This window comes from Solanum dulcamara, chromosome 6 (assembly GCF_947179165.1).
Source record: "Solanum dulcamara chromosome 6, daSolDulc1.2, whole genome shotgun sequence".
Taxonomy (NCBI): Eukaryota; Viridiplantae; Streptophyta; class Magnoliopsida; order Solanales; family Solanaceae; genus Solanum; species Solanum dulcamara.
The window spans coordinates 21,301,542-21,327,596 of record NC_077242.1 but is presented as its reverse complement, the minus strand read 5'-3'; the positions used below and the strand labels follow the sequence as shown (position 1 = coordinate 21,327,596).

Sequence of the window (26,055 nt, the reverse complement as noted above, 5' to 3'; positions counted from 1 at the left end):
TATTTAGTTAGATAGCAAAGATCATTGTATGGTTTGAAGCAATATGCATGTATATGGTATAACCGTCTTAGTGAGTATTTATCTAAGGAAGATTATATAAATGATGAAATTTTCCCATGTATTTTTATAAGGAAAACAACATTGGAGTTTGTTGTACTTGATGTTTATGTTGATGACATAAATCTTATTGGAACTCCAATAGAACTTCAAAAGACATTTGATTATTTAAAAAATGAATTTGAGATAAAAGATCTTGAAAGGACAAAATTATGTCTTGGTTTGTAAATTGAGCATTTGACAAATAAAAATTTTGTTCATCAATCTGCCGACAAAGAAAAAGCGTTGATTTTTTATATGAATAAAACGCATCTATTAAGTACTCCGATGGTTGTTCGATCACTTGATGTGAATAAGGATCCATTCCGACCTCAAAAAAAGAATAAGAAAATTCTTGGTCCTAAAGTACCATATCTTAGTGCAATTGGTGCACTTATATATCTTGCTAACACTACAAGGTCTGATATAGCCTTTTCAGTTAATTTGTTAGAAAAATATAGTTCTGCTCCTTCTAGGAGATATTGGAATGGGATCAAACACATATTGTGGTATCTAAAAGGGACTATCGATATGGGCTTATTTATCTAACAATTGCAGTCCCGATCTTGTTGATTATGCTAATGTAGGGTATTTATCTAACCCACACAAAGCTCGATCTCAAACATGCTACATGTTTATATGTAGGGGTACTGTCATATCTTGAAGATCTACAAAGCAGTCTATCGTGACCACTTCATCAAATCATGATGAGATCATTGCTATTCATGAAGCAAGTCGAGAATGTGTGTAGTTGAGGTCCATGGTTCATCTCATTTGAGAAAAATATGTTTTGAAATATGATAAATTATCCACAATTTTATATGAAGATAATGTTGCATGCATAACACAACTAAAGAGAGGATTCATAAAAAGAGATAGAATGAATTACATTTCGCCAAAGCTTTTCTACACACATGAGCTCTAAAAGAATGATGATATCAATGTGCAACAGATTTGTTCGAGTGACAATGTGGTTGATTGGTTCACCAAGTCTCTACCAACTGCAACTTTCAAGAAAATGGTGCACAAGCTTGGAATGCGAAAATTCAAGTCTTTGGATTGATGTTCTTATTAGGGGGATTTAATACGCGATGTACTTTTTTCCCTCACAAGGTTTTGTCCTATTGGATTTTCCTTGTAAGGTTTTTAATGAGGCATCTAAATGCGTATTATTAGTTATGTGTGCTTTTTTTCCTTCGCTAGAATTCTTTTCACTAGATTTTATTTAGTAAAGTTTTAACGAGACACATAATCTATCAAATAGAGATATTAAGGGGGGGGGGGGGTGCTATAAACATATTTGTATTATAATGAATATTTATTATGTAGTTTTTTTTTGAGAAAAGTTAGAAATCCTAACTTAAGGACCAAGTCAGTTTTTATTTTATAAATAAAGGGATTTTCCTCATTATAAAAAATATCTGAATATTCTTCAAGAAAAATAAGAAATGTTTTCTTCTCCGTACTTTTTCTTTATTCTTATTTTATAGTTTCACAACAATTAGCCATTTAGCATAATCAGAGATATGTTGTAATATAAAGTAACTTGGCAAAAGAGGGAGAAAAAATAGAGAGCAGTATGTTTTCTTCTTCTATATCTGTGTTATTCATCCTTTCGATGCTAAGGATATTTATACACATATAGATGGCTAAAGGAAGAAGAAAATTAGTGGGTTTCCCACTTTCAGTGGGTTTCCCACTTTCAGTGGGCTCCACGTGTATAAAATAAGATTAAGTGGACATCACTTCATAATACTCCCCCTTGGATGTCCACGTGTAAAAAAAAAACTTTACAAAACATAATATACATATTTATCATGAATATCATAAAGCTTGTGTCTACATATCTGGTAATACGCCTTGATTGCTGCCTCATTAAAAACCTTACCAGGAAAACCCAGTGGGACAAAACCTTGGTTAAGGAAAAAAGAGTGCAGCGCGTATTTTACTCCCCCTGATGAAAGTTTCATTTGATATTTTGAAGACGGCGCATTCCAAATTTATATCTTAATTTCTCAAAAGTTGATGTTGGTAATGCCTTTGTGAATAAATCTGCAAGATTATCACTTGAACGAACTTGTTGTACATCAATATCACCATTCTTCTGAAGATCATGTGTGAAGAATAATTTTGGTGAAATATGTTTTGTTCTGTCTCCTTTTATGAAGCCACCTTTCAATTGAGCTATGCACGCGACATTGTCTTCGAATATAATTATGGGTACTTTGACATCATTTTTCAGGCCACATCTTTCTTTGATGAACTGTATCATCGATCTCAACCACACACATTCTCTACTTGCTTCGTGAATTGCTATTATTTCAGCATGATTTGAAGAAGTAGCAACAATGGACTGCTTTGTAGATCTCCATGATATAGCAGTTCCTCCGTGTGTAAATAGATAGCCTATTTGAGATCGGGCTTTATGTGGGTCCAATAAATAACCTGCATCTGCATAACCAATAAGGTCTGCACAACCTTTGTTAGTATAAAACAAACTCATATCAATCGTACCCTTCAGGTATCGCAAAATGTGTTTGATACCGTTCCAATGCCTTCGCGTTGGGGAAGAACTATACCTTGCTAGCAAATTAACAGAAAATGTTATATCATGCCTAGTTGCGTTAGCAAGATACATAAGTGCACCAATAGCACTGAGATATGGTACTTCAGGACCAAGAATTTCTTCATCCTCTCTTGGAGGTCGAAGTTGATCTTTTTCCACTTCAAGTGATCGAACAATCATTGGAGTACTTAATGGATGTGCTTTGTCCATGTAGAATCTTTTTAAGATTTTTTTAGTGTAGGCAGATTGATGGACAAAAACTCCGTTTGCTAAATGTTCAATTTGCAGGCCTAGACAAAGTGTTGTCTTTCCGAGATCTTTCATTTCAAATTCTTTCTTTAGATATTCAATCGCCTTTTGGACCTCTTCAGGGGTTCCAATGATATTTATGTCATCAACATAAACGACGAGTATCACAAACTCTGATTCCGTTTTCTTAATAAAAACACATGGACAAATGACATCATTTATATAGACTTCATTTATCAAGTACTCACTGAGGCGATTATACCACATACGCCCTGATTGTTTTAAACTATATAATGATCTTTGCAGTTTTATTGAGTACATTTTCCGAGACTTTTTACATGCTTCAGGCAATTTTAATCCATCTGGAATTTTCATGTAAATTTCATTATCAAGTGAACCATAAAGGTAAGCTGTAACTACATCCATTAGATGTATTTCAAGATTTTTATGTACAGCTAAACTGATGAGATATCGAAAAGTTATTTCATCCATAACTGGTGAATATGTTTCTTCATAGTTGACCCCGGGTCTTTGAGAGAATCCTTGTGCAACAAGACGTGCCTTGTATCTTACAATTTCATTTTTCTCATTTCGTTTTCGCACAAAAACCCATTTGTAACCAACTGGTTTTACACCTTCAGGGGTTTGGACTATTGGTCCAAAAACCTCACGTTTAGCAAGCGAGTCTAATTTTGATTGAATTACCTTTTGCCATTCTGGCCAATCACATCTATGTAGACATTCTTCGACGGATTTAGGCTCAAGACTTTCACTATCTTTGCATAAGGTTAATTGCAACATTATATGCAAAAATATTATACACCGTAATTTTTGATCGATCTAAATTTATCTCATCACCGGTAGAACTTATTGAAAGTTCTTCATTCACTTGAGTCTCGGGTTCACTGATTTCTTCAGGAATATTAGCAATACTTAAACCTTGACCTTCTTCAGGAAGTTCGTGTGTAGTATCATCTTTATTATTTCTTACGCTTCTTTTTCTAGGATTTTTATCCTTTGAATCCAATGGTCTATCACGCTTCAGGCGTGTTTGGGATTCAGAAGCTATGATACTAGTAGATGGCCCTTTAGGGACATCAATACGGATAGGCACATTCACTGCAGGGATATGTGACTTAGTTATCCGTTTCAAATCAGTAAATGCATCTGGCATTTGATTTGCTATTTTCTGTAAGTGGATGATCTTCTGGGCCTCCTGCTCACATGTGCGGGTACTTGGATCAAAATGTGATAGTGATGAAACTTTCCACGTAATTTCTTTTTCTTTTTCGGGTTCCTTTTTCTCTCCCCCTAATGGCGGGAAAATTGTTTCATCAAACCGACAATCTGCAAATCGAGCAGTGAATAAGTCTCTAGTCAACGGTTCAAGGTATCGAATTATGGAGGGTGAGTCAAACCCAACATATATGCCCAACCTTCGTTGAGGGCCCATTTTTGTACGTTGTGGTGGTGCTACAGGCACGTATACCGCACAACCAAAAATTCTTAAATGGGCTATATTTGGTTCATGACCAAATACTAATTGCGACGGAGAATATTTATTATAATGTGTCGGTCTGAGACGTACAAGTGCTGCTACATGTAAGATAGCATGACCCCAAACAGTAATTGACAATTTTGTTTTCATTAGTAGAGGTCTTGCTATCAATTGTAGGCGCTTTATAAATGACTCTGCAAGGCCATTTTGAGTATGAACATGAGCAACATGATGTTCAATTTTTATTCCAATTGATAAGCAATAATCATTAAAAGCTTGGGATGTAAATTCTCCAGCATTATCAAGGCGAATGGTCTTAATTGGATAATCTGGGAATTGCGCTCTCAATCTTATTATTTGTGCTAACAACTTCGCAAACGCCAGGTTGCGAGATGATAATAAGCACACATGAGACCATCTAGATGATGCATCTATTAGGGCCATAAAATATCTAAACAATCCACTAGGTGGATGAATAGGTCCACATATATCTCCATGTATACGCTCTAAAAAGCCAGGAGATTCGATGCCAACCTTTAGGGTCGATGGTCTGGCAATTAATTTGCCTTGATAACAAGCAGCACATGAAAATTCATCATTTGTAAGAATCTTCTGGTTCTTTAACGGATGTCCAATTGAATTTTCAAGAATTTATCTCATCATTATTGATCCAGGATGACCTATTCGATCATGCCATAGCACAAATATATTTGGATCAGTAAACTTCTGGTTTACGATCATATGTGCTTCAATTACACTAATTTTTGCATAATATAGGCCAGATGACAGAGTTGGTAATTTTTCCAAAATATATTTCTGGCCTGAGACACTCTTGGTTATACCAAGATATTCAGTATTTATTTCACTTAGTGTCTCAACATGATATTTATTTCTGCGGATATCTTTAAAACTTAACAAGTTTCTTGGGGATTTAGAAGAGAATAGGGCATCTTCTATAACAATTTTTGTCCCCTTAGGCAGAATTATAGTAGCTCTTCCGGAGCCTTCAATCAATTTGGAATTGCCAGATATCGTAGTAACATTAGCTTTTCTTCTAAGCAAGTTGGAAAAATATTTCTCGTCTTTAAAAATAGTATGAGTTGTTCCACTATCAATTACACAAATATCTTCTTGATTGATCATTGATCCAAATAAAATTTGAGGCATTTTCATATTTTCTTCAAAAGGAAAGAAAGTAAATATTATAATTAATACATAATTTATTATACAAAATTTTATTTTATTACATGAATCTAGAAAAATACAAACATAATATTTAATACATACAACAACAAAAAGAATTATTTAAATATTATCGGGCTTATCAACATTCATGTTTACTTCTGGAAAATTAAAGAAATCAGCTACATCTAGATGCATGGGCTCAATATTGTCCTCAGAGATGAAATTTGTCTCTGGATTATTTACTGCCCTTTTTAACAATGCTTGATATAGCTGAACTAAGCGTTTTGACGACCGGCAAGTCCGCAACCAGTGCTCCACACCTCCACATCTATGGCATACACTTTCTGAATTTTTCTTGGGTAAAGCTTCTGGCTTTTTACCCTGCCTTTTATATTGCTGATCATTTCTCGGTGCCAGCCGAGCATCATGATTATAATTTTTTTATCGCCTATGACCACGACCACGATCACGACTAGGGCCATGACCTCTTTCTCGATGGTTATAATTTGCCTGATTCACTTCAGGGAGCGGCAAGGAACCAACGGATCGACTATCATGATTTTTGATTAATAATTCATTATGGCGTTCAGCAATAAGTAAGTGAGATAATAATTCAAAATATTTTGTAAAGCCTTTTTCGCGATATTGCTGCTGCAGGAGCATATTCGCGGGTGGAAATGTGGAGTATGTTTTTTCAAGTTTATCTTGTTCCGTGATTTCATCTCCGCATAAAGTTAACTGAGCTATAATTTTAAATAAAGCAGAATTATATTCAGTTATATTTTTAAAGTCCATCAGTCTCAGATTTAACCAGTCATAACGTGCTTGTGGAAGCATGACCAACTTCAGGTGGTCATACCTTTCTTTTAAATTTTTCCACAATTTCAAGAGATCTTTTAATGTAAGATATTGTAATTTAAGACCCTCGTCAAGATGGTGACGGAGGAAAATCATAGCTTTTACACGGTTTTGACTAGATGCCGTGTTATTATCTTTGATGATGTCTGCTAGACCTATCGATTCAAGATGAATTTCGGCATCTAGTGCCCATGAGGAGTAATCTTTTTCAGAGATATCCAAAGCAACAAATTCAAGTTTTGAAATGTTTGCCATTTTATAAAAAGAAAATTAAATAAAATTCTTACCACCTTTTGTTACCTTCAAAAACAAATAGCCGGAGCCTCGTGCTGATAACGTGTTGTAATATAAAGTAACTTGGCAAAAGAGGGAGAAAAAACAGATAGCAGTATGTTTTCTTCTTCTATATCTGTGTTCTTCATCCTTTCGATGCTAAGGATATTTATACACATATAGATGGCTAAAGGAAGAAGAAAATTAGTGGGTTGCCCACTTTCAGTGGGCCCCACGTGTATAAAATAAGATTAAGTGGACAATCCACTTCATAATAAGATAAACTTAATTAACAAACAAAAACAGAAATATATTTTTGACCCTTTCCACTACTAACTAATATGTCATTAATGGGAAGTAATAGGGAAATTGACAAAGTAGTAGTATTAATTTTTAAAATGTCAAATATTTTGAAACAAATTTACCTATAATTTACTTCAATTAACAATAGTGAGTAATTAGGGCAAACATGTGAGCAGATAATGCAAGTAGCACCAAAATGAACATGACACCTACTGTTTTCAAATTAAGGCTTCTTCTGTGTATCTCAAACATTGTTGTTCCTTTGAATGCACTTCATCACCATTTACCTAAACCCCCCATGCCCCCCATCTCACTGATTCTGACCACTACACTTCACCTTCCAAATTCTTTATTTTTTCTTCTGATAATTCAGTTAGCATTATTGTTTTTGGTAGTTGTAGTACTATATTTTCATGCACACACTCACATTTCTTCCTATCTCCAATTTCTATACTATGGTTGAGACTCTAACGCCGTCGTCTTCATCCCGGTGGACTCAATTCCACCACCCACGTCAATGGATCCCACCACTATTCACCAACCACAAAACCCTTTTGACTGCTCTCTGGATCGCCTTCATATTTTCTCTTCTAATGTGGCAAAGGGATGCTACTACCGGAATCTTGTTTTTCCGGCGAGATTTTCCGGTGAGGCAGATGCCGAAGCTACGGACGGCGGCTTTTAACTTGACGGACTTTGGTGGGGTTGGTGACGGCGTCACATTGAATACGGCGGCTTTTGAGAGGGCAGTATTGGCTATTTCCAAGCTTGGTAAGAAAGGTGGTGGACAGCTCAATGTGCCACCTGGATATTGGTTAACGGCGCCGTTTAATCTTACCAGTCATATGACTCTCTTCCTTGCTGAGGGTGCTGTAATATTGGGTATTGATGTAAGTACTCTCTTGATCTGTCAATGTTTAAAAGTTCTGAACTTTGCATGCTGCACAGTAGAAATTAACTGCTAATTGCTTATAGTTTGCTATATGTACTTTTGCTCATAGTGGTAGACAAGCTTGCTACACATGATTTGGATTATGGGGTTGTTGAGAAATTGTCTAACTGTATATGCTATATATATTGGATGTGTCTCATAAAGTATAGCAACTGTAAATATCGAATCATTTCGAAAAGTGTGGAATGAACATTTTCCTATCTTGAGTTGTAGATGGAGATCTCGAAGAAGCTATTCTTTATGGATCTATGCTAAGACTCTTTCTCTATTGACATCAACCAAACACTTGCAGAACACTATTGTTGGTTACATCACATTGCCTTAGAACATTGATGATGTACTTTCTTTGTTGGTGGTGATATTCCTATCACCTTAATATGTGTAGAACTATTTTGTAGTATACATTACCTCCAATACATCTTAACTCATTCGAAAAGTGTGGATCAAACAGTTTCCTATCTTGAGTTGTAGATGGAGATCTCGAAGAAGCTATTCTGTATGGATCTATGCTAAGACTCTTTCTCTATTTACATCAACCAAACACTTGCAGAACAGTATTGTTGGTTACATCTCATTGCCTTAGAGCATTGATGATGTACTTTCTTTGTTGGTGGTGATATTCCTATCACCTTAATATGTGTAGAACTATTTTGTAGTATACATTACCTCCGATACATCTTAACTCATTCGAAAAGTGTGGATCAAACAGTTTCCTATCTTGAGTTGTAGATGGAGATCTCGAAGAAGCTATTCTGTATGGATCTATGCTAAGACTCTTTCTCTATTGACATCAACCAAACGCTTGCAGAACACTATTGTTTGTTACATCACATTGCCTTAGAACATTGATGATGTACTTTCTTTGTTGGATATTCCTATCACCTTAATATGTGTAGAACTATTTTGTAGTATACATTACCTCCAATACATCTTAACTCATCTTCCTTAATTCATCATCAATTTCTTTTTTTGTAGTTGATGTGGTCATTAAGTCATATGGCTTTCCACTTGCCTTTGATTTTGTTTTCTTCAACTTCTAATTAAACTCTGTTTTCCAATTCATTTAGGTTTAGGAACTATTATAATCACAAATCCATAGGTCTTTGTCTCTAGATAAAACTTCTAGCTAGTAGAAGAACAAAAGAAGATAGCACACTTGAGATGTCGTTTAAGCTTCATGGGTTAAAGGTAAAACTTTAGATTGGTATAATTTCGAAAAATCTTAAATTTAATGATCAAAGTCAAATGCAAATGGATTTTCTTTTTCTATAAAGAAAATGGAAATGGAATATAAAGTTGTAGACCCTTTTGTTTATTGTAAAAGATGTCCAAAATCCCCGAATCCTTAGCAAACTGAAGGAGAGCCTTGGAGTAACTGGTAAAGTTGCTGCCATGTGACCAGGAGGTCACGGGTTCAAGCCTTGGAAACAGCCTCTGGCAGAAATGCAAGGTAAGACTGCGTACAATAGACCCTTGTGGTCGGGTCCTTCCCCGGACCCTGCACATAGCGGGAGCTTTAGTGCACCGGGCTGCCCCCTTAGCAAACTTGTACTTCTAATTTTTTTTGAAACTGAAAAATAATAAACTTGCACTTCTAATTTTTTTGAAACTGAAAAATAATAAACTTGTACTTCTAATTTATTCATAACTGATTAAGTACTTGAAGGAAGAAGGTAACAAATGAGAAGTCTTATAAGTGGTCTAGATTTATAGAAGAGTAGATCTCCTTAATCTCTTGCAAGTACTCTTTTTGTCCTATTATATTTCTTATTTGTAATTTTTGGTCTACCAAAATAAGTCACCTTTCCTTAAAAAGGAAAATATCATTATTATTATTTTCAATTTTTTTATACTGGCGGCGCACGGTCAGCTTGAGCGTACCTTGGTTTTCTCCATTGTATACCTGCACCCTCCCACCAATACATGTACCATGTAACTCTATCATTATGACTTGGGCAAATAGGAAGAAATCACCTCATGCTACAAAGCTCTAATCCAATTATGATATGTTTCACAATACATATACTGCATCCTTCCTGTTAAATTAATCCTAATTTGACTCACAACATACGAGAAGTTGGAAATATGTGTTGTTCAGTAATTGATCAGGGAACATGTGGGGGCTATACATAGCATTTCTATATTATTGAAGAATTGAAACATAAGAGCTTTCAATAATTTTGTACAACCTTCATATGACTCGAGAGTTCAAAATCATTTAACTGAGCAAATTTAAGTTTTGTGCTTTTATTGATATGTTTCCTTATTACACTAACTATAAACAATTATGTTTTATTTTTTTGCCACTCCTATCTGTATAATATACAATCCAAATTATCATCTTAAACTCCAAGATAATCAAGTGGTGTCTCGCAAAATGGGACAAAGGGATCAGTTGAAAAGTTAGTTTGTTAGATAAGAGAACATCAAATCAGAATTTAAATTTGATTTATCCAAATGAACTTAAAAAGTTGAAAATTCAAAAGTTGTATAAAATAATGATATTATTAGTGTTGAGGCAAGCAAGAAAAACAGGACTAATAGAATAGGAAAACAGGACTAATAGAATAGGACGGATGGAATATAATCCCACCGGAGACTGTAGTTTGAAAACTTCTGAATAGTGCCTCATTTGTCAACATTAACTGCTTTTACAACCACTTCTTGGGTTACATCCCAGCTGCACCTGCATTATCTGCATGGTACATCAACATAGATCTTTGGGTCTCTGCTTTGCCCGTTGGCTTAGTTCACTTGTTTCTAATATTCTCTAATTCACCGAGTTGCTGGTTGTTTCTCCTCATTCTTTATCTACAATGCGTAGGTGGTGCAGGGAGAGTGATCTATCTCTGATTTATGATTCCATAGGTTGTCTGTTTTGGTGTTCACTTATAGTTCACCTCTTTTAATATTCTCTGTATGTACTGAATTTCTAGTTGTTTCTCCTCTTATAGTTCACCTCTTTCAATATTCTTTATATGTGCTGAATTTCTGGTTCTTTCTCCTCTTTCTTCCTAGTTAATGCTTATCTTTATCTTCAATGCTAAGGTGGTGCAGGGAGTTTGATCTGTCTCTGATTTATAATTCCATAGGTTCTTTGTTTTGGCGGTCTCTTATAGTTCACCTCTTTTAATATACTCTGTATGTACTAACTTGCTGGTTGTTTCTCCTGATTCTTTCTTTTCAATGCCAATCTGTTACATGGTTTTTGATCTTGCTTCGAATTTATTATTCCGTATGATCTTGTTATCGATCTGAGCTTTTAACAACTCCTTGTGATTGTTATCCAAAAATATATGGATTAAGTGATCTAAGAACTGAGTTTGTTGCAGCTTTTGCCTGCACTATGTATTTGACTCATGGGTGGTATAACACATGGTCTTTTTCTTTGCTAAGTCCAAATTAAAAGGATTTGATGATGTCAAATTTCCAGTTGCTGCATGTATATGTTGCCTCTATTCATTTCCTCCAGTTATTACTGCCTAAAGTCTTTAATACCTGTTAGTAAGGTTGGTTACAGATGGGAGAGTTCTGTAGGAACTTTACATTTGAACTAACTGGAAATTATAGTTGGTCATAAATGATGCTTTTCATATCAATATGTCATCGAGGTAAGGCATGCATATAGCTGGGTGGATGGTTTCTCAAGTATGTGATCTTGGGCTTGACCTTCTGTGTCAATGTTTTAGGCAGACGGTATTTTTCCTACTAAGATCACCATGTGTCTGTGAGTCAAGTTCCCTGATTCCTTTAACAGTTTGTTTTTGCTTTTTTTATTGTTCTATATTTGCTTCTTTTGTTGTGTGTGTTTGGTTTTTGGAATTATCGTGAGAGTAAACTTTATGTCTATTTTGTTTCCAAAATCAAAACAGAAAAATGTGTTTGGACATGAAACAGAAACATTTGTGGAAGATGCCAAACATTTTGTTATTAAAGACAAACAGCGGTTAGTCCTGCAAACAAATTTACTGCCTCACTGACCTTCCTATAAATTGGTCTATCTCCGAACTTGAGTACCATTATTACATTTGGACATCCTTAGATACATCTATTTAATGAGGCAAGGATGTAGCTATTTGCCTAGAGACTACTAAAAGGCATGTAGCTATTTGCCTTTGTTGACACCAAGGTTTATTCCTTTGGGTAAAACTGCCCTGCTTATGTCAACTCAAGGTATATTAGTGATTGACTTGGTGGAGGCCTTAGCATTTCAATTGAAAGGTGGGTGATAATTTACCACAGATATTATCGGCTATAGAGTATCACCTTAATCTGCTTAAAATATTTGATTTCGTATGTCAAACATATCAATCATTTGGCTTGCTTCTTGAGCCAATCTGGTTTTATAAAAACAATGGTAAACAGCGAGATCAGATTGCCTTGGGAAAAGCTCTTCTCCACTTCCATCTGTAGAATGGTCATACACTAAAGCTCTTCCAAACTGTGATTTGCTTTACACCTTCAGACTCATTACCTACTTCTCGCAAAATAATTTGAATTTTGAACATCTATCATTCGAAGCTGTTTGGATCATTTGGCTATTTTATCAATCCCCGATTGTTCCATAACTCAAGGTGAACTTCTATTGCATGATCTCCTTTATGTTCCTTTGACTAGTGACATACAACAAAAAAGTGGTTTATATTTGTCCGAATACATAGACAACCCCCTAACGTGTCATGACATTTCATTTAGACATCTCAACAGGGGTCTAACCTATTTGACACTTGACCAACAACCAGCCAACAAAAGAAGTGTGTGTAAATCACACACTAGTGATGACACATCACTGCTATTCAAGAAATAACAACTCACACTAAAATTAAGAAAAAATAAACACCATGAAAAGAAGTGCTTCCTCTTCCCCTTTCCTCTACCTTCCTTGCAGGAAGCCCGAAGCTCAGCCAGACTTTAATGCAGGGAGGTCTGTCCAGCCTCCAGCGTGCCATAGAAATGGGTAGGAATCATCCACCAAAGATGTCGCTAGATGGGGGTATCAGTTGAATCCTAACTCTTTTTTCTGCCTTGGTCTAGCCTCCTTTCGTAAAGTTCGGAACAATAGAAGCTTTCATGGCTCCTTAGGGGAAGGGATCCTACAACAACAACAACATACCCAGTGAAATCCCACAAAGTGGAGTTTGGGGACAGTAGAGTAGAGTGTACGCAAACTTTACAGGGGGAAGGGATCCTAATGTGAGCAAATTTGATGACTTCCATCGAACGCACTTAGCCACATACAAGAAAGCAAGTAATTCTGTAACAGGAATATCGAGGAATTTGATAATAATTCAGGAATGATGGTCATGATTCTCAAGTCAGACTCACATCCTTTGCAGTGGTTTAACAACATCAGTTAGTGAGAATAAAATCCGCGAGTTAAATTAGTTGAACCACACCACAATGTGTGACTTTAATCTATGAGTATGCTTATAGATGTATACTGCGACATTTATAAGTTTATTTTTTGACAATTGATTGAAGTTGTTAAATTAAAGTCAGTATAATTAAATTCTTTATAAACACTTAATATTTTATTGATAAGTTCTCATATAACAGTAAAGTGTCACTTTACTGTGTTTGTGTATATATATGACATAAACCCAAGATCAATCCAAATACCCTCTCAACCTATACTAATTGGCAATATGCGTAGTTAAAGCACTCAAGTTATGTTGACCGCACCCACAACCAAATTGTGTCAGAGCAACTTGGGTGCAGCAAGGACTTTGCAGGATCTGAGCAACATATATGTCAAGCTTCTTATTCTGTCCATGCCAGGATAACACACACTCTTGGAAAGTATAATCCATGAGAAGTTTCTCAGAGCGCCTTTTAATATCTTTGCCAGTTCAACTTTTTTCGTCCACTAAAAAGTAATACTTTGGCCTCCGTGCTACCGCCTTATATTAGACATTTTACATTTTGTAACTCTAATACTAATGACTCTGCAAAGTTAGAAAAATGAATTCAAGTCCTAATGGAGGTACTGCAATTTTTGTCAATATGGTTGTATTCTCTGTTGTTTTACAATTAGACATTTACTCATTGAGCAAAATAGCTAGATAAATTTTTCATACTTGCCCGTCATTTTGCGTATTTCTTATTACTAAAACTATATCTGATTTTATTTTATTTCAAGTGGGTGAGCTTATGATATTTCTGTGTTTCTCTTTGTATCTGTGATGCCCAATAGGATGAGAAGTACTGGCCTCTCATGCCTCCCTTGCCTTCATATGGATATGGGAGAGAACATATTGGACCACGCTACGGAAGTTTAATCCATGGACAGAATCTCAGAGATGTTGTAATCACAGGTTAGTGACTTGTTTCTGGAAGTTTATGACTGTCAAACTGACCCTGTAACTTCACCCGAAACAGCAAAAATTTTGCAATGTGAAGTCTCCATAGTTTCCAAGTTGTTGAAAAAAAGTGATGTATTTCTATTTATTATTTAGTTACATTGTCATCATTATTAATACGGGTGAAAATCATTTTCACCCCCAACTTTGCTTTTAAAATCAAACTCCCAACCTCAACTTTGAACAATAATCAAACTCCCCCCTTTATCCTAATTAAATTTTTAAAATGCCTATTACCCTTTCAATTTTCATTATCAATTTTTTTTCTTCTTTAGAAATCATGGTATTTTCATTTTTTTTATTTAATGTAACAATTTTTTCATAAAAGCATAAACATTATTTTTTGGACAAAAAAGTGAAAAATACTAATTAAGTATATAAGTTAATGATGTTCTATAATAAAGTCAATTAGCATAATGAGAAAATTAATTTTATTAATAGTAATCAAAACTCTAATATTTACTTATACAAGTGAAAATAGCAGAGAATAATAACTATACAAAAATATTTCAATGTAGAAAATACAAATAATTAATTTAATTAAGGACAAATTCTTAAAGATTGTATTATTTAGATTATAATTTATGAAATACTCCATCAATGTCAATCAAAACTTGTTATTTATATAGAAGAAAATATCCACTACCATTTATATTACTTGACTCTCATTCTAAAAATAGTTGTTTTAGTTTACTTGTTCAATTTATGAAATTTAAAAAAATTTTAATATCTTTTTATTTCTACCCTTGGTATTAAATAACTGCATAAAGTAGTAATAGTCAAATTTAAGGTTTCAAAATATTATTAATAATGTTAGTTTAGTAAAATACACCTCTAATTAACTTTTTTAAGGGGAGTCATATATATCAAGAAGAGTCAAGCAATATGAAACGCATGGAGTAAAATAGTGGAGAAAAGTAAAAATATACGTATACATACATATACACACACTTAATGCATATTACATTGAAATAATGGTCATAAGAATAATATTAAATTTTGTGATAAATTCTTAAAAATATTATTCTACTTATAATGTTAAAGAACTTAAAGAAAAAGTTATAAATATGTATGTTAAAAAGTAAATTATATATAATATAAAGAGATATTAAATAGATGTGATATAACAAGGGTTATATGGACAATGCATGAAATAAGGAGGGGGGGGGGGGTGATTATTGTTCAAAGTTGAGGGGGGAGTTTGATTTTAAAACCAAAGTTGGGGGGTGAAAATGATTTTCACCCTTCTTGTTACTAGTGACTAAGTCCACTGCGAAGTATTGGAATGAAAGGTTCCAAATGGATCAAAATAGATATTGAGGATTCACGCCAACCCAAACTAGCTTGGGATTGAGGAGTTGTTATGCTGCTTTTGTTTTTGTACAATGATTGTTTTTCAAATGATTGTGGATCATTCAGATCGATCATGTGGCAGGTCAATATGCAATGTTATAATTATTCTAACAGAAGTGTCTGGCGCTGGTGCTCAAATTACAGATATTCCATCCACACTGCTGAATAAAAACTCTTTTTTGCATTATTGGTTCATAAATTAGGGGACACAGGGAGAAGCAGCTGAAAAATGTTTCAGGGATCAAATGAAGTGACACTACTTCACTCCAGAATTTATCTGTCATATTCGACGAATAAAATTTATTCACTTCATGTATGGATAAATATTGAATTATTTCTTCACACACATACATCAATATTCTACGTTAGATCTATTGCATGTTTTCCTAAAGGTTCAGCAGTGAACTAGGTGATGTGATGATACATGAACTTTGCCTGCATCATGCACAAAGTAATTGTTTACAGATTTTGATTTGTGAAGTTTTTTGAAATTTTTGCAGAAGTATGAAGCTAACCAACTCAATCTGACCGTGTACATATTCCTGATAACAGGGCATAATGGTACCATTAATGGGCAGGGTCAAGCATGGTGGAAGAAGTACAAGCAGAGGCTTCTTAACAATACCAGAGGGCCGCTTGTCCAGATAATGTGGTCTAGTGACATAGTGATATCTAATATAACATTGCGTGATTCTCCGTTTTGGACGCTGCATCCATATGACTGCAAAAATGTAACAATCAAGAATGTCACAATTCTGGCACCCATCTTCGACGCTCCAAATACTGATGGCATAGATCCAGGTGAATGTTCAATATGTCATCATTGCAGACAATAGAAAACCTTGAGCTAGTAGTCACTTTTTATATCTGCAGATTAGGATCAGCCTGCATTATATATTGGTCAGCTGTGAACAATAACATTTCTAGACTAAATTTTATTGATTTCTTGTGAATTTCTCATTATTTAATGAAATCAATAATAAGCAAGCTAGGATATGTGAAGATAATTTGTTTAAGCTGCTTATAAACACGATTTCTGCTCTTTTCATTGGGAATAAGAATTAAGTTCTGAGATTTTTAATATGCAAAAATTCTTGCAAGCCTGCTGAACCGGAATTCTTCTAAGGTTGATATCATTGTCATAGACTTTGATAAACTATATGCACTTTTTTATTGTTTACTTATTCCCCTCTTTCTCAGTGCAAGCTCTTGATGTTTAAGTATGGTGTGGACAGATTCATGTGAAGATATGTTGATCGAGAACTGTTACATCAGTGTTGGTGATGATGGCATTGCAATAAAGAGCGGTTGGGATCAGTATGGGATTTCTTATGGACGGCCTTCAACAAATATAGTCATCCGCAATCTTGTAGTTCGTTCGATGGTCAGGTGAGGTTTCCATGTGCACTTGCATTTGTTTTCATGACCTGGGTGTTTCTGACAACGATTGCACCTATGACATTTCAACATATATAGCTGCCTGAGGAAGGAAATCATTTGTTTTTCTTGATTCAGTATATTTGGGAAAATGTTCATTGCTGTTGATATTGTTAACCTGCTGATAATTAGTAACTCTGGTTTGAAGAAATGTAACTTTTGTTCTCATTTTGAGCATCAAAAAGAGCAACACCATTTACATTACATGCCGCTCACTTTGGTTGAACAATATGCAGTGCGGGCATATCGATAGGAAGTGAGATGTCTGGTGGGGTGTCAAATGTCACCGTGGAAAATGTACATGTCTGGAACTCAAGGCGTGCTGTTCGCATCAAAACAGCAGCTGGCAGAGGAGGATATGTACGACACATAGCATACAGGAACTTGACATTTGCAAACATTAGGGTGGGGATCGTCATCAAGACAGATTACAATGAACATCCTGATGGGGGGTTTGATCCCAAAGCCGTACCAGTACTAGAGGACATAAGCTATGTGTCAATACACGGAGAGGGAGTTCGTGTGCCCGTTCGTATCCATGGAAATTCTGAAATTCTAGTGAAAAATGTAACTTTCAGAGATATGTCAGTTGGGATAACATACAAGAAGAAACACATATTTCAGTGCTCTCACGTTCAAGGTCGTGTTATTGGTACTGTCTTTCCCGCCCCCTGTGAGAACCTTGACCTATATGACGAGCAAGGACATCTGATCCGAAGTTCTGGCTCTCAGAATGCATCGGACATAGATTATGACTTTTGAAATGGTTTCAAATTTCCACATTTTCGAGTGCCAATTTTCCCAGTGGCCAGCCTCTGATTTTTCTGTCTATATTGAATAGTTACTGAATGGAGGAGGGGAGATGCTTACAATGTTCTATGTTCAGTCAATTACTCTTTGCCCAGTCAGTCATTTTCTAGTTTTTCTTTTCCTATACCTGTAATATTCCTTTTTCCCTTACATTGTACATAGAACAATGAAGTTAGCTTATGTATTCAAACTTTCCAACAGCTATTCCAGTTGTATGAAAGCAGCTTGAGGTTTCCACTCAAACTGTTTCAACTTTTTATGGGACAATGATTCGTGTCAGCAGAGAGCAACATGCCCCTAATAACGCGTTTTCTCATAGCTATGCATTTTATACAATAATGACTCTTGAGGCAACATGAGATTCTTTCTAATCGGAAATTTTAGCAGCTCAGTTAGTTAGCTACCTGAAAATACAGATGTTTTCGAAAGATTCTCGGTTCAAGTGCAGAAAAATTCAAGTACAAAGAAGAAGAAAATAATTTGGACAATAAAGTAACTAACATGGTGAACCAACAAAACAGTGCGACAATCGAGACACAATAAATAACTGTCAATGCGAGATATAAAAAATAAGAACTACAATAATACTAGGTGATAACATGTACAAAAGGCCAGAGACTATATGAAAAGACTAGTAATACGACAACTCTTAACTACCTACTAAACTTTTACCCTTATCTGCAACCTCCAAATCTTCCTATCTAAGGTCATGTTCTCGGTAAGCTGAAGATGCATCATATCTTGTCTAATCACCTCTCCCTAGTACTTCTTCAGCCTACCTCTACCTCTCTTCAATCCCACTATATCCAACCTCCTCACTGGGGCATCTGCGCGTCGCCTCTTCACATGCCCAAATTATATCAGTCTTTCTTTCCTCATCTTATCCACCACAGAGGCCACTCCTACTTTATCCTGGATATCCACATTTCTAATCCTATCGCTCTTAGTATGCCTGCACATGCATCTCAACATCCTCATTTCTACCACTTGCATTTTTTGGACCTATGAGTTTTTAGCTGCCAACACTCAGCCCAATACAACAAAATCGGTCTAACCACCGACCACTCGATAATAGTTACCTCTAAGTTTTGTTGTACATTCTTGTCACACCAAATGCCGAATGCAAATCTCCACTTCATTATAGGGGTGTGGGCCGGGTGGCCCAGTTTTCGGCCCACCAAGATCGGCCCATTAAGGGCCCGACACGGTAGGGACCGGCCCGGCCCACCCCCAAAAAATTTGGGCCTGTCCGATCATTTTTTTGGCCTGGACCGGTAAGATCAGCCCGATAAGGGATCGGTAGCTGGCCAACGGTCCACCAGCCCAATTTTGTTTTTTTTTTAAATTTTCAGATTTGGCCAATTGGGCCACTTTTTCAGTAATAGTCATTGAGCCTAACGGCTATATAGCCATTGGCCCAATGACCATTTTTGAAAATTGGCCAAAAAAGACCTTTTTTTAAAAAAATAATAATTTATTAATCAAATTTTTTTTCTATAAATACCTACAACATTTAATCATTTTTTCCCACCAACAATCATCTAATTCTCTCAATTTCTCAATTCTCTCTTAAAGTGATATCAATCTTTTGTTATTTTTTGCAATTAACAATATCAAGTGGAAGTTTTCAACTTTCAAGTGTTCAACATTTCATCAATTTTACGATTCTTTATTTGATTCCGGCAATTTGGTATAATCGTTCCTTCTCTTGTTTTTATTTAGTAAGTTAATTATAGTATAATTAAATATTTAATTTTTGTATTTATAATTTTTATTAGTTTAATTTGCATAATGGATAGATTAAAAAATATAGGTAAAAGTGTTAAAAATTTGTGTTCCGGCGGAGGTAGTGGTAGTAAGAAAAAAAATATTTTTCAGTAAAGGTATACAAGTAAAAATTATTCTTGTATGCCTGAAGCACAATCTAGTGAATTTGGAGAAATAAGTGTAGGTGCACATGATATGAATGAAATGAATATTAAGAAACTTACGGTATAGAAGAACCAAATGAATTTGAAGTAGAAATAGAATAAGATAATAATGATGATGTGGATGTTACACCAACTAGTCCTGATGTAGATATATATAATGCTCAATCTAGAACTGTTAATCTTTTTCCACGACCTGTAAAAGAAAGAAAAAAAACTAGTTTAGTATGACATTATTTTGAACGCATAGCCGGAACAACTAAAGTTCAATGTAAAGAATGCCAAATTTTTTTTGAGCATAAGATCGGTGGTAATCGAGGTAAAACGGGTCAATTGACTAGACATCTAGACAATGAGCATCCTGGTTGGAAAGAACGAATAGGGGATGCTACTGGCCCAGTTCAAGGTAGAAAAAACTCACAGATCGAAAAATTAATGGGGACATATAATAAAATGAGGGACCGTGAATAAATAACGAAAATGATAGCTGTGGGTTGTCTACCTTTTTCATTTGCTTCTTCTGATGCTTTTATACATTATACACAATCAATTTATAATCTCATATTTAACAGTACTCCTAGAAGTACTTGTAGATCAGATATTTTTAGACTTCATGGACAATATGCATATTATTTACGTTAGTTATTAACAAATCTTTCATGTAGAGTTTCACTTACTTCTGATCTTGGTCGTGCTATAAATAAAAATAATTATTTAATTATTATTTGTCATGAGATAAATAGTGATTTTATTATGCAAAAACGTATTTTAGCATTTAAATATGATGCAGACCAAAGACATAATGCACAATTTATTTCTGATTCTATACTAATGGTTGTAAAATATTATGGTCTTCAATACAAAATTTTATGTATTTCTTTTGATAATGCATCTAACAACACCGCTGCTATTAATTCTTTGAAAACTGAGTTCCCCCCTTTAGAATATATTTTTCATATTAGATGTGCTTGTCATATATATAATTTAATTGTAAAAGATAGACTTTATTTTTTTGAGCCAACAATTAAAAAAATTAGGCATCCAGTTGGTTTTATTCAAAGAAATAATAGTAAAACTAGACTTAAATAATTTAAAATAAAATGTGAAAAAAATAATCTTAGACCAGAATTAATGCCCGAAGAAATTGAGACTAGGTGGAATTCGACTTATGATTTTTTAAAGACTTGTAATATTTATAAAGCCCCTATAACTATAATTTTTAATCAATATGCATATAAATTTTCCGAAGTCATGTTGGAAAAATCTGATTGGACTAAAATTAATGATGTTGTTATGTTTTTAGAAAATAATTATTTGGCTACTCTTGAATTTTCCGATACTTATTATCCTACTTCTAATATTTTAGCTTATTTAGCCTAAATTTCTGTATTGCTTATGGAATATAAAAAGAAAGACGATTACAAAGAAGCTGTTGCTTAAATGATAGAAAAAATTTTAAAATATTTTTTTCCTATTCCTCCTATTTATTTAATTGATGCTATGTTAAATCCGTATATGAAATTTAATACTATGTTTGAATATGTTCGCCTTATATATACTTCAATAGAAATTGCAAAAGATGAAGATCTTAGTATGTTTAAGGCGATGAGTGATACAAATGATTATATTCAAACATTATATAATCATTATATCGATTTACTTGATAATGCTACCCCTAGTCATACTGTTCCTCGATCTCGTTCTTCTGACAAGCCACCATCTTCTAAACGACAGACACGTGGTATTCCTGCCCATGATTTTTCTAATTTATCTATTTGGAATAGAATACAGCCTACATCACAATGGAGCATAAATCGAGACGAACTTAATTATTATTTGAGATAGACTCCAGAGACCTATGACGAAAATAGTGTCACTACACTAGAATGGTGAAAGAACAATAAAAAATAATATCCAGTATTATCAACCATGGCTAGGGATGTGTTAAATGTTTAAATATTAACTATTGCATTGGAGAGCGCATTTAGTCAAGGAAGACAACAGATCAGAGACAATCGACACTCTTTGGGGAGCAATGCCATGAATATTTTAGTTTGCCTCAGAGATTGAATTAGATCAGAGCGTAGAAATAAAGGAAGAACAGAAGATACGGAAGAAGACGAAGAACTTGAAGAAATAATGTTAATTGGAGATCCTCCGGCACAAGCTAGTCCAAATTACGGATTTGTTGATTTTAAAAATTATGAGCCAATTCCTGTTAATGTTAATACAGATGAATTGGAGAAAATGATTCAAAATATGTAGAAATTACAATTTATTATATACTACTAATTGTAAGTTTGTAACTTGTATGTTTTGAATTTTATCAATATATTAATAAAGTCAAAGACTCATTGAGTCTTTGCATTTCTTAATTTTTTCCCTATAAATTTATAGTCACTATAAGATTTCAATACTTGAAAAATTATTTTTATCATAGATAGTATATTATGAGTATATTTGTTATACATTGTAAGTATATATAACATATAATGTAAGTAATAGATAATATATTGTGAGTATATTAGATATACATTGTAAGTATATATATTATAATGTAAGTATATACATACTAATAAATAGTATATTGTGAGTATATTAGATATAAATGGTAAGTATACATATAAAATGTAATTAAGTATATCACTATAATAGATAGTATACTATGAGTATATTTAGTATAGATTGTAAGTAAATATTAAAATATAATTAATTATATCGCTATAATAGATAGTATACTATGAGTATATTTAGTATAGATTGTAAGTAAATATTAAAATATAATTAATTATATCGCTATAATAGATAGTATATTATGAGTATATTAGATATACATTGTAAGTATATATATAATATATAGTTAATTATATCACTATAATAGATAGTATATTGTAAGTATATTAGATATAGATTGTAAGTATATATATAATATATAGTTAATTATATCACTATAATAAATAGTATATTGTGAGTATATTTGGTAGAGATTGTAAGTATATATATAATATATAGTTAATTATATCACTATAATAGATAGTATATTGTGAGTATATTACATATAGATTGTAAGTATATATATAATATATAATTAAATATATCACTATAATAGATAGTATATTGTGAATATATAAATTGTTATAATTACTTCTAAATTAAATAGATAATGATACACTATATTGATGATTGACTTAAATTTTCGAATACATAAACGCCGCAAAAAAAGAAAATCAAGTCCAACGGACCCAACTCGGACCGGCCCATTAGGCCCAGACACTATATCCTTAATAGGTCATGGGCCAGACTGTTTACGTTTTTTCATTGTTAGACTCGGACTGTCCCAGACCAATAAGAGTGTCGTCCGGCCCAACCCAGCTCGATATCCGATGGGCCAAAAAAAAGGATCAGTCTAATCCGGCCCAACCCACTTACCAGGTTTAATTCATTCATGACGCACCAATGACTTCCCCAGCCTAAACTTTCAAAAATTAATGGCCCTACTTTGTCATCTTTGACAATCAAGTTCAATAAAATCCAACCATGATGTTTTTCAAGTTTCTTCAATCAAACAAATTCAATCCAACCACAAATAAGCAATATCTTCAATTTTCCACGACACACACACAAAAAAAAACAATGGAGAAGGATGAGCATAAATTTTAACGAATATCTATATATACTTACTTTTTTATGAGGATAAATATTAAACACGATACCAGGACTTCAATTACCTTTATTTTCATTTCCATTAGACTTATAAGAACGGTTACATTATGTTAGAAAAATGTATTGAACAAATCGTCCGAACTAGTAATGACTCATTGTACTGTGGAACCGAAACTTCCAAGAAGTTAGGCATGGGATTAAAATTATGAAAATTGAGGTGGTCAAGTAAGATTAGATTATCTAAACTAAGGCTTACATTCTAATAATATCATCTTATACAATAGATGTATATTGTCACGATCCAAACTGGGCCATGAGTGACACCACACTTAACCTCCTAGGTGGAAGAACCAATGATACAAACCCCGACTAATAAATATAATAATAGCGCAGAAGCTTAAATAAATATATTTTCCCAAAACTCAAAAGTCATCACATCAAGGACATATAATTCTAAAATACTAAGTCTAGAATGTCAAACACTAAAATAAAATAAGTGACATAGTTCGTGTCCGAACACTAAGGACATCATGTCATGACTAAGAGAATCCATCGTCAGCTAGAAGGATAGCTCACCCTGCAATTCGATGGACTGGAGACTGACTAGAGCTGAGGTTGAGTCAAAGTCGGTGGAACACTCGCTGCACTCCACAAAATAAACAAGAAAAGATACAAGTAGGGGTTGGTACATGACAACATGTACTGAGTAGGTATCATCGGTCGACTCAAAATAGAAATCAATATGCATAAGTAATAGCGGAAAATCAACCGTAGCACTTAACAGGTGGCAACCAACAAGATCAAGATCAAGTGACAACACAATTTCATAACCAATCAACAATACTAAGATCACACAGGAGGACTCATGCCTCCACATCACACTCTTTTGGAAAATGAGTTATTGGAGATTGGGTAGCATTAAGTCATTTTAAGTTGTTCTCCTTTTATATTACCGTGCCGGAACGTGACACTCGATCCAATAATACCATGTCGGAACGTGACACCCGATCCAAATATACCATGTCGGAACGTGACATCCGATCCAAATATATCGTGTCGGAATGTGACACCCAATCCAAATATAATTAATTTATCATTCTTTGTGATTACATTCTATTTCATTAACAATATTTCATCAAGCCTTCTTTATTCAAGGCACCATTTTTGATAGGGCAAGTTCAAGATTTTTGATTCCACGGTCTTGGAATTTCAGACCAATCACAACAACATATCAACCATCCAAACCACAATAATTAAATGCGTAGTAAATTTCACACACTACTCAATGAATATCAATCACTATTAAGAGTCTATTTATGATATAGAATAAAAACCATAACCTACCTCCACCGAAGAACCAAAGTCAAGCAAGCTAATTCACCGTTGATTTCCCTTTCTTCGATGCCTCAAAACGTTTCCAATCTATGAAGTATAAAATATTCGTAAGCAAAGGAGTCCATGGACACCCATATTATATATGTTTAACCTAGACCCAACTCTATAATCAATTCCCTAAAACTTAAGCCTATGATTAAGCCTCAATTTCTTAATATAACATAAGTATAATGATATTCATATAATACAATACACCTAATATTTAATTACATATTTCCATATATCAAACCTAATTTATAATATGATAACAAAATAATAAATATTAAGGTAGAAGTCAACTGAGTTACAAAGTGATATGATAAATTGAAATAAAATACCAGGTGCTCTCATTCATCTATATATTTAACACCTAATGATTGGCTATTCTATGGTGTTGGTCATCATTATTTAATAATATTTCATAAATCTTTTTACTCAAAAATTTTCACAAATTTGTTTTACCATTGGCTACAATGGCCTACACGTGTTTTTGGCTAAAGTACTTTACCACCAACAATAAAATGGGTTCTTATCCCTTCAATTAGAAGCAATATACAAATATATGTATGGTATCATAAATTCAATCCAAATTCAAATGTTAGAGAAGCAATCAGTGTTACCTGAAGTCATGTTCTTTCTCTTCTACCCGTTCTTGTTCTTCTTTTGTGCCCTCAATTTATGAATTAAAAATTAGTAAACCTACTTCTTATTTTAATAAATATGAGACAAGTGGTATAACATATTAACTAAATTATCACTTTAGCCCACCAACTAAATTAATTATCTAAAATCACCTTTCAATTAAATAATCATAGTTATTGAATAGTCCAAAATACCCATTAAAAATTTACGGGATGAGTTTTTTATGAAATAAAAAGCTTTAGTTCTCAAAACGACCTAATGTGTCATTACAACAGATACTAATTTACCCACCGTTCATCCTCGAACGGTCAAAGAAGAGCGAGGATTAAAAAGGGTACCTGACTCGACGAACAGATGTGGATATCTTCCACGCATATCCGCCTAAGTCTCCCAAGTGGACTTCTCAATCGGACGATTCTTTCATTGAACCTTCACAGATGCAATCTCCCTTGACCTTAACTTGCGGACCTCACTATCAAGAATAGCTACAGGCTCCTCCTCATTCGACA

General features: G+C 34.0%; 1 protein-coding gene and 1 long non-coding RNA gene across 2 annotated transcripts; one reads left to right on the top strand and one right to left on the bottom strand.

Moving 5' to 3' along the window:
• Positions 1-7,185: 7,185 nt before the first annotated feature.
• LOC129893043 (probable polygalacturonase) lies at positions 7,186-18,218 on the top strand. Its single transcript, XM_055968535.1, has 5 exons — positions 7,186-7,918; positions 14,174-14,294; positions 16,245-16,493; positions 16,928-17,081; positions 17,366-18,218. The coding sequence occupies exons 1-5, from the start codon at positions 7,442-7,444 to the stop codon at positions 17,889-17,891; spliced, it is 1,527 nt and encodes a 508-aa protein (XP_055824510.1). The 5' UTR covers positions 7,186-7,441; the 3' UTR covers positions 17,892-18,218.
• A 1,717-nt stretch (positions 18,219-19,935) lies between these two features.
• On the bottom strand, positions 19,936-25,708 carry LOC129893367 (uncharacterized). The gene is made up of 3 exons (XR_008767424.1): positions 25,525-25,708; positions 24,875-24,952; positions 19,936-20,063 (listed from the first exon to the last, which is right to left on the bottom strand). It is a non-coding gene; the product is annotated as an uncharacterized LOC129893367 (long non-coding RNA).
• Positions 25,709-26,055: the final 347 nt, after the last annotated feature.

Bases quoted from the DNA above. Each gene is read 5' to 3' on its own strand.
- LOC129893043 (XM_055968535.1), top strand. From the start codon at position 7,442: ATGCACACACTCACATTTCTTCCTATCTCCAATTTCTATACTATGGTT. The intron at 7,919-14,173 runs GTAAGTACTCTC...GATGCCCAATAG, and splicing joins CTGTAATATTGGGTATTGAT to GATGAGAAGTACTGGCCTCT. The intron at 17,082-17,365 runs GTGAGGTTTCCA...AACAATATGCAG, and splicing joins GTAGTTCGTTCGATGGTCAG to TGCGGGCATATCGATAGGAA.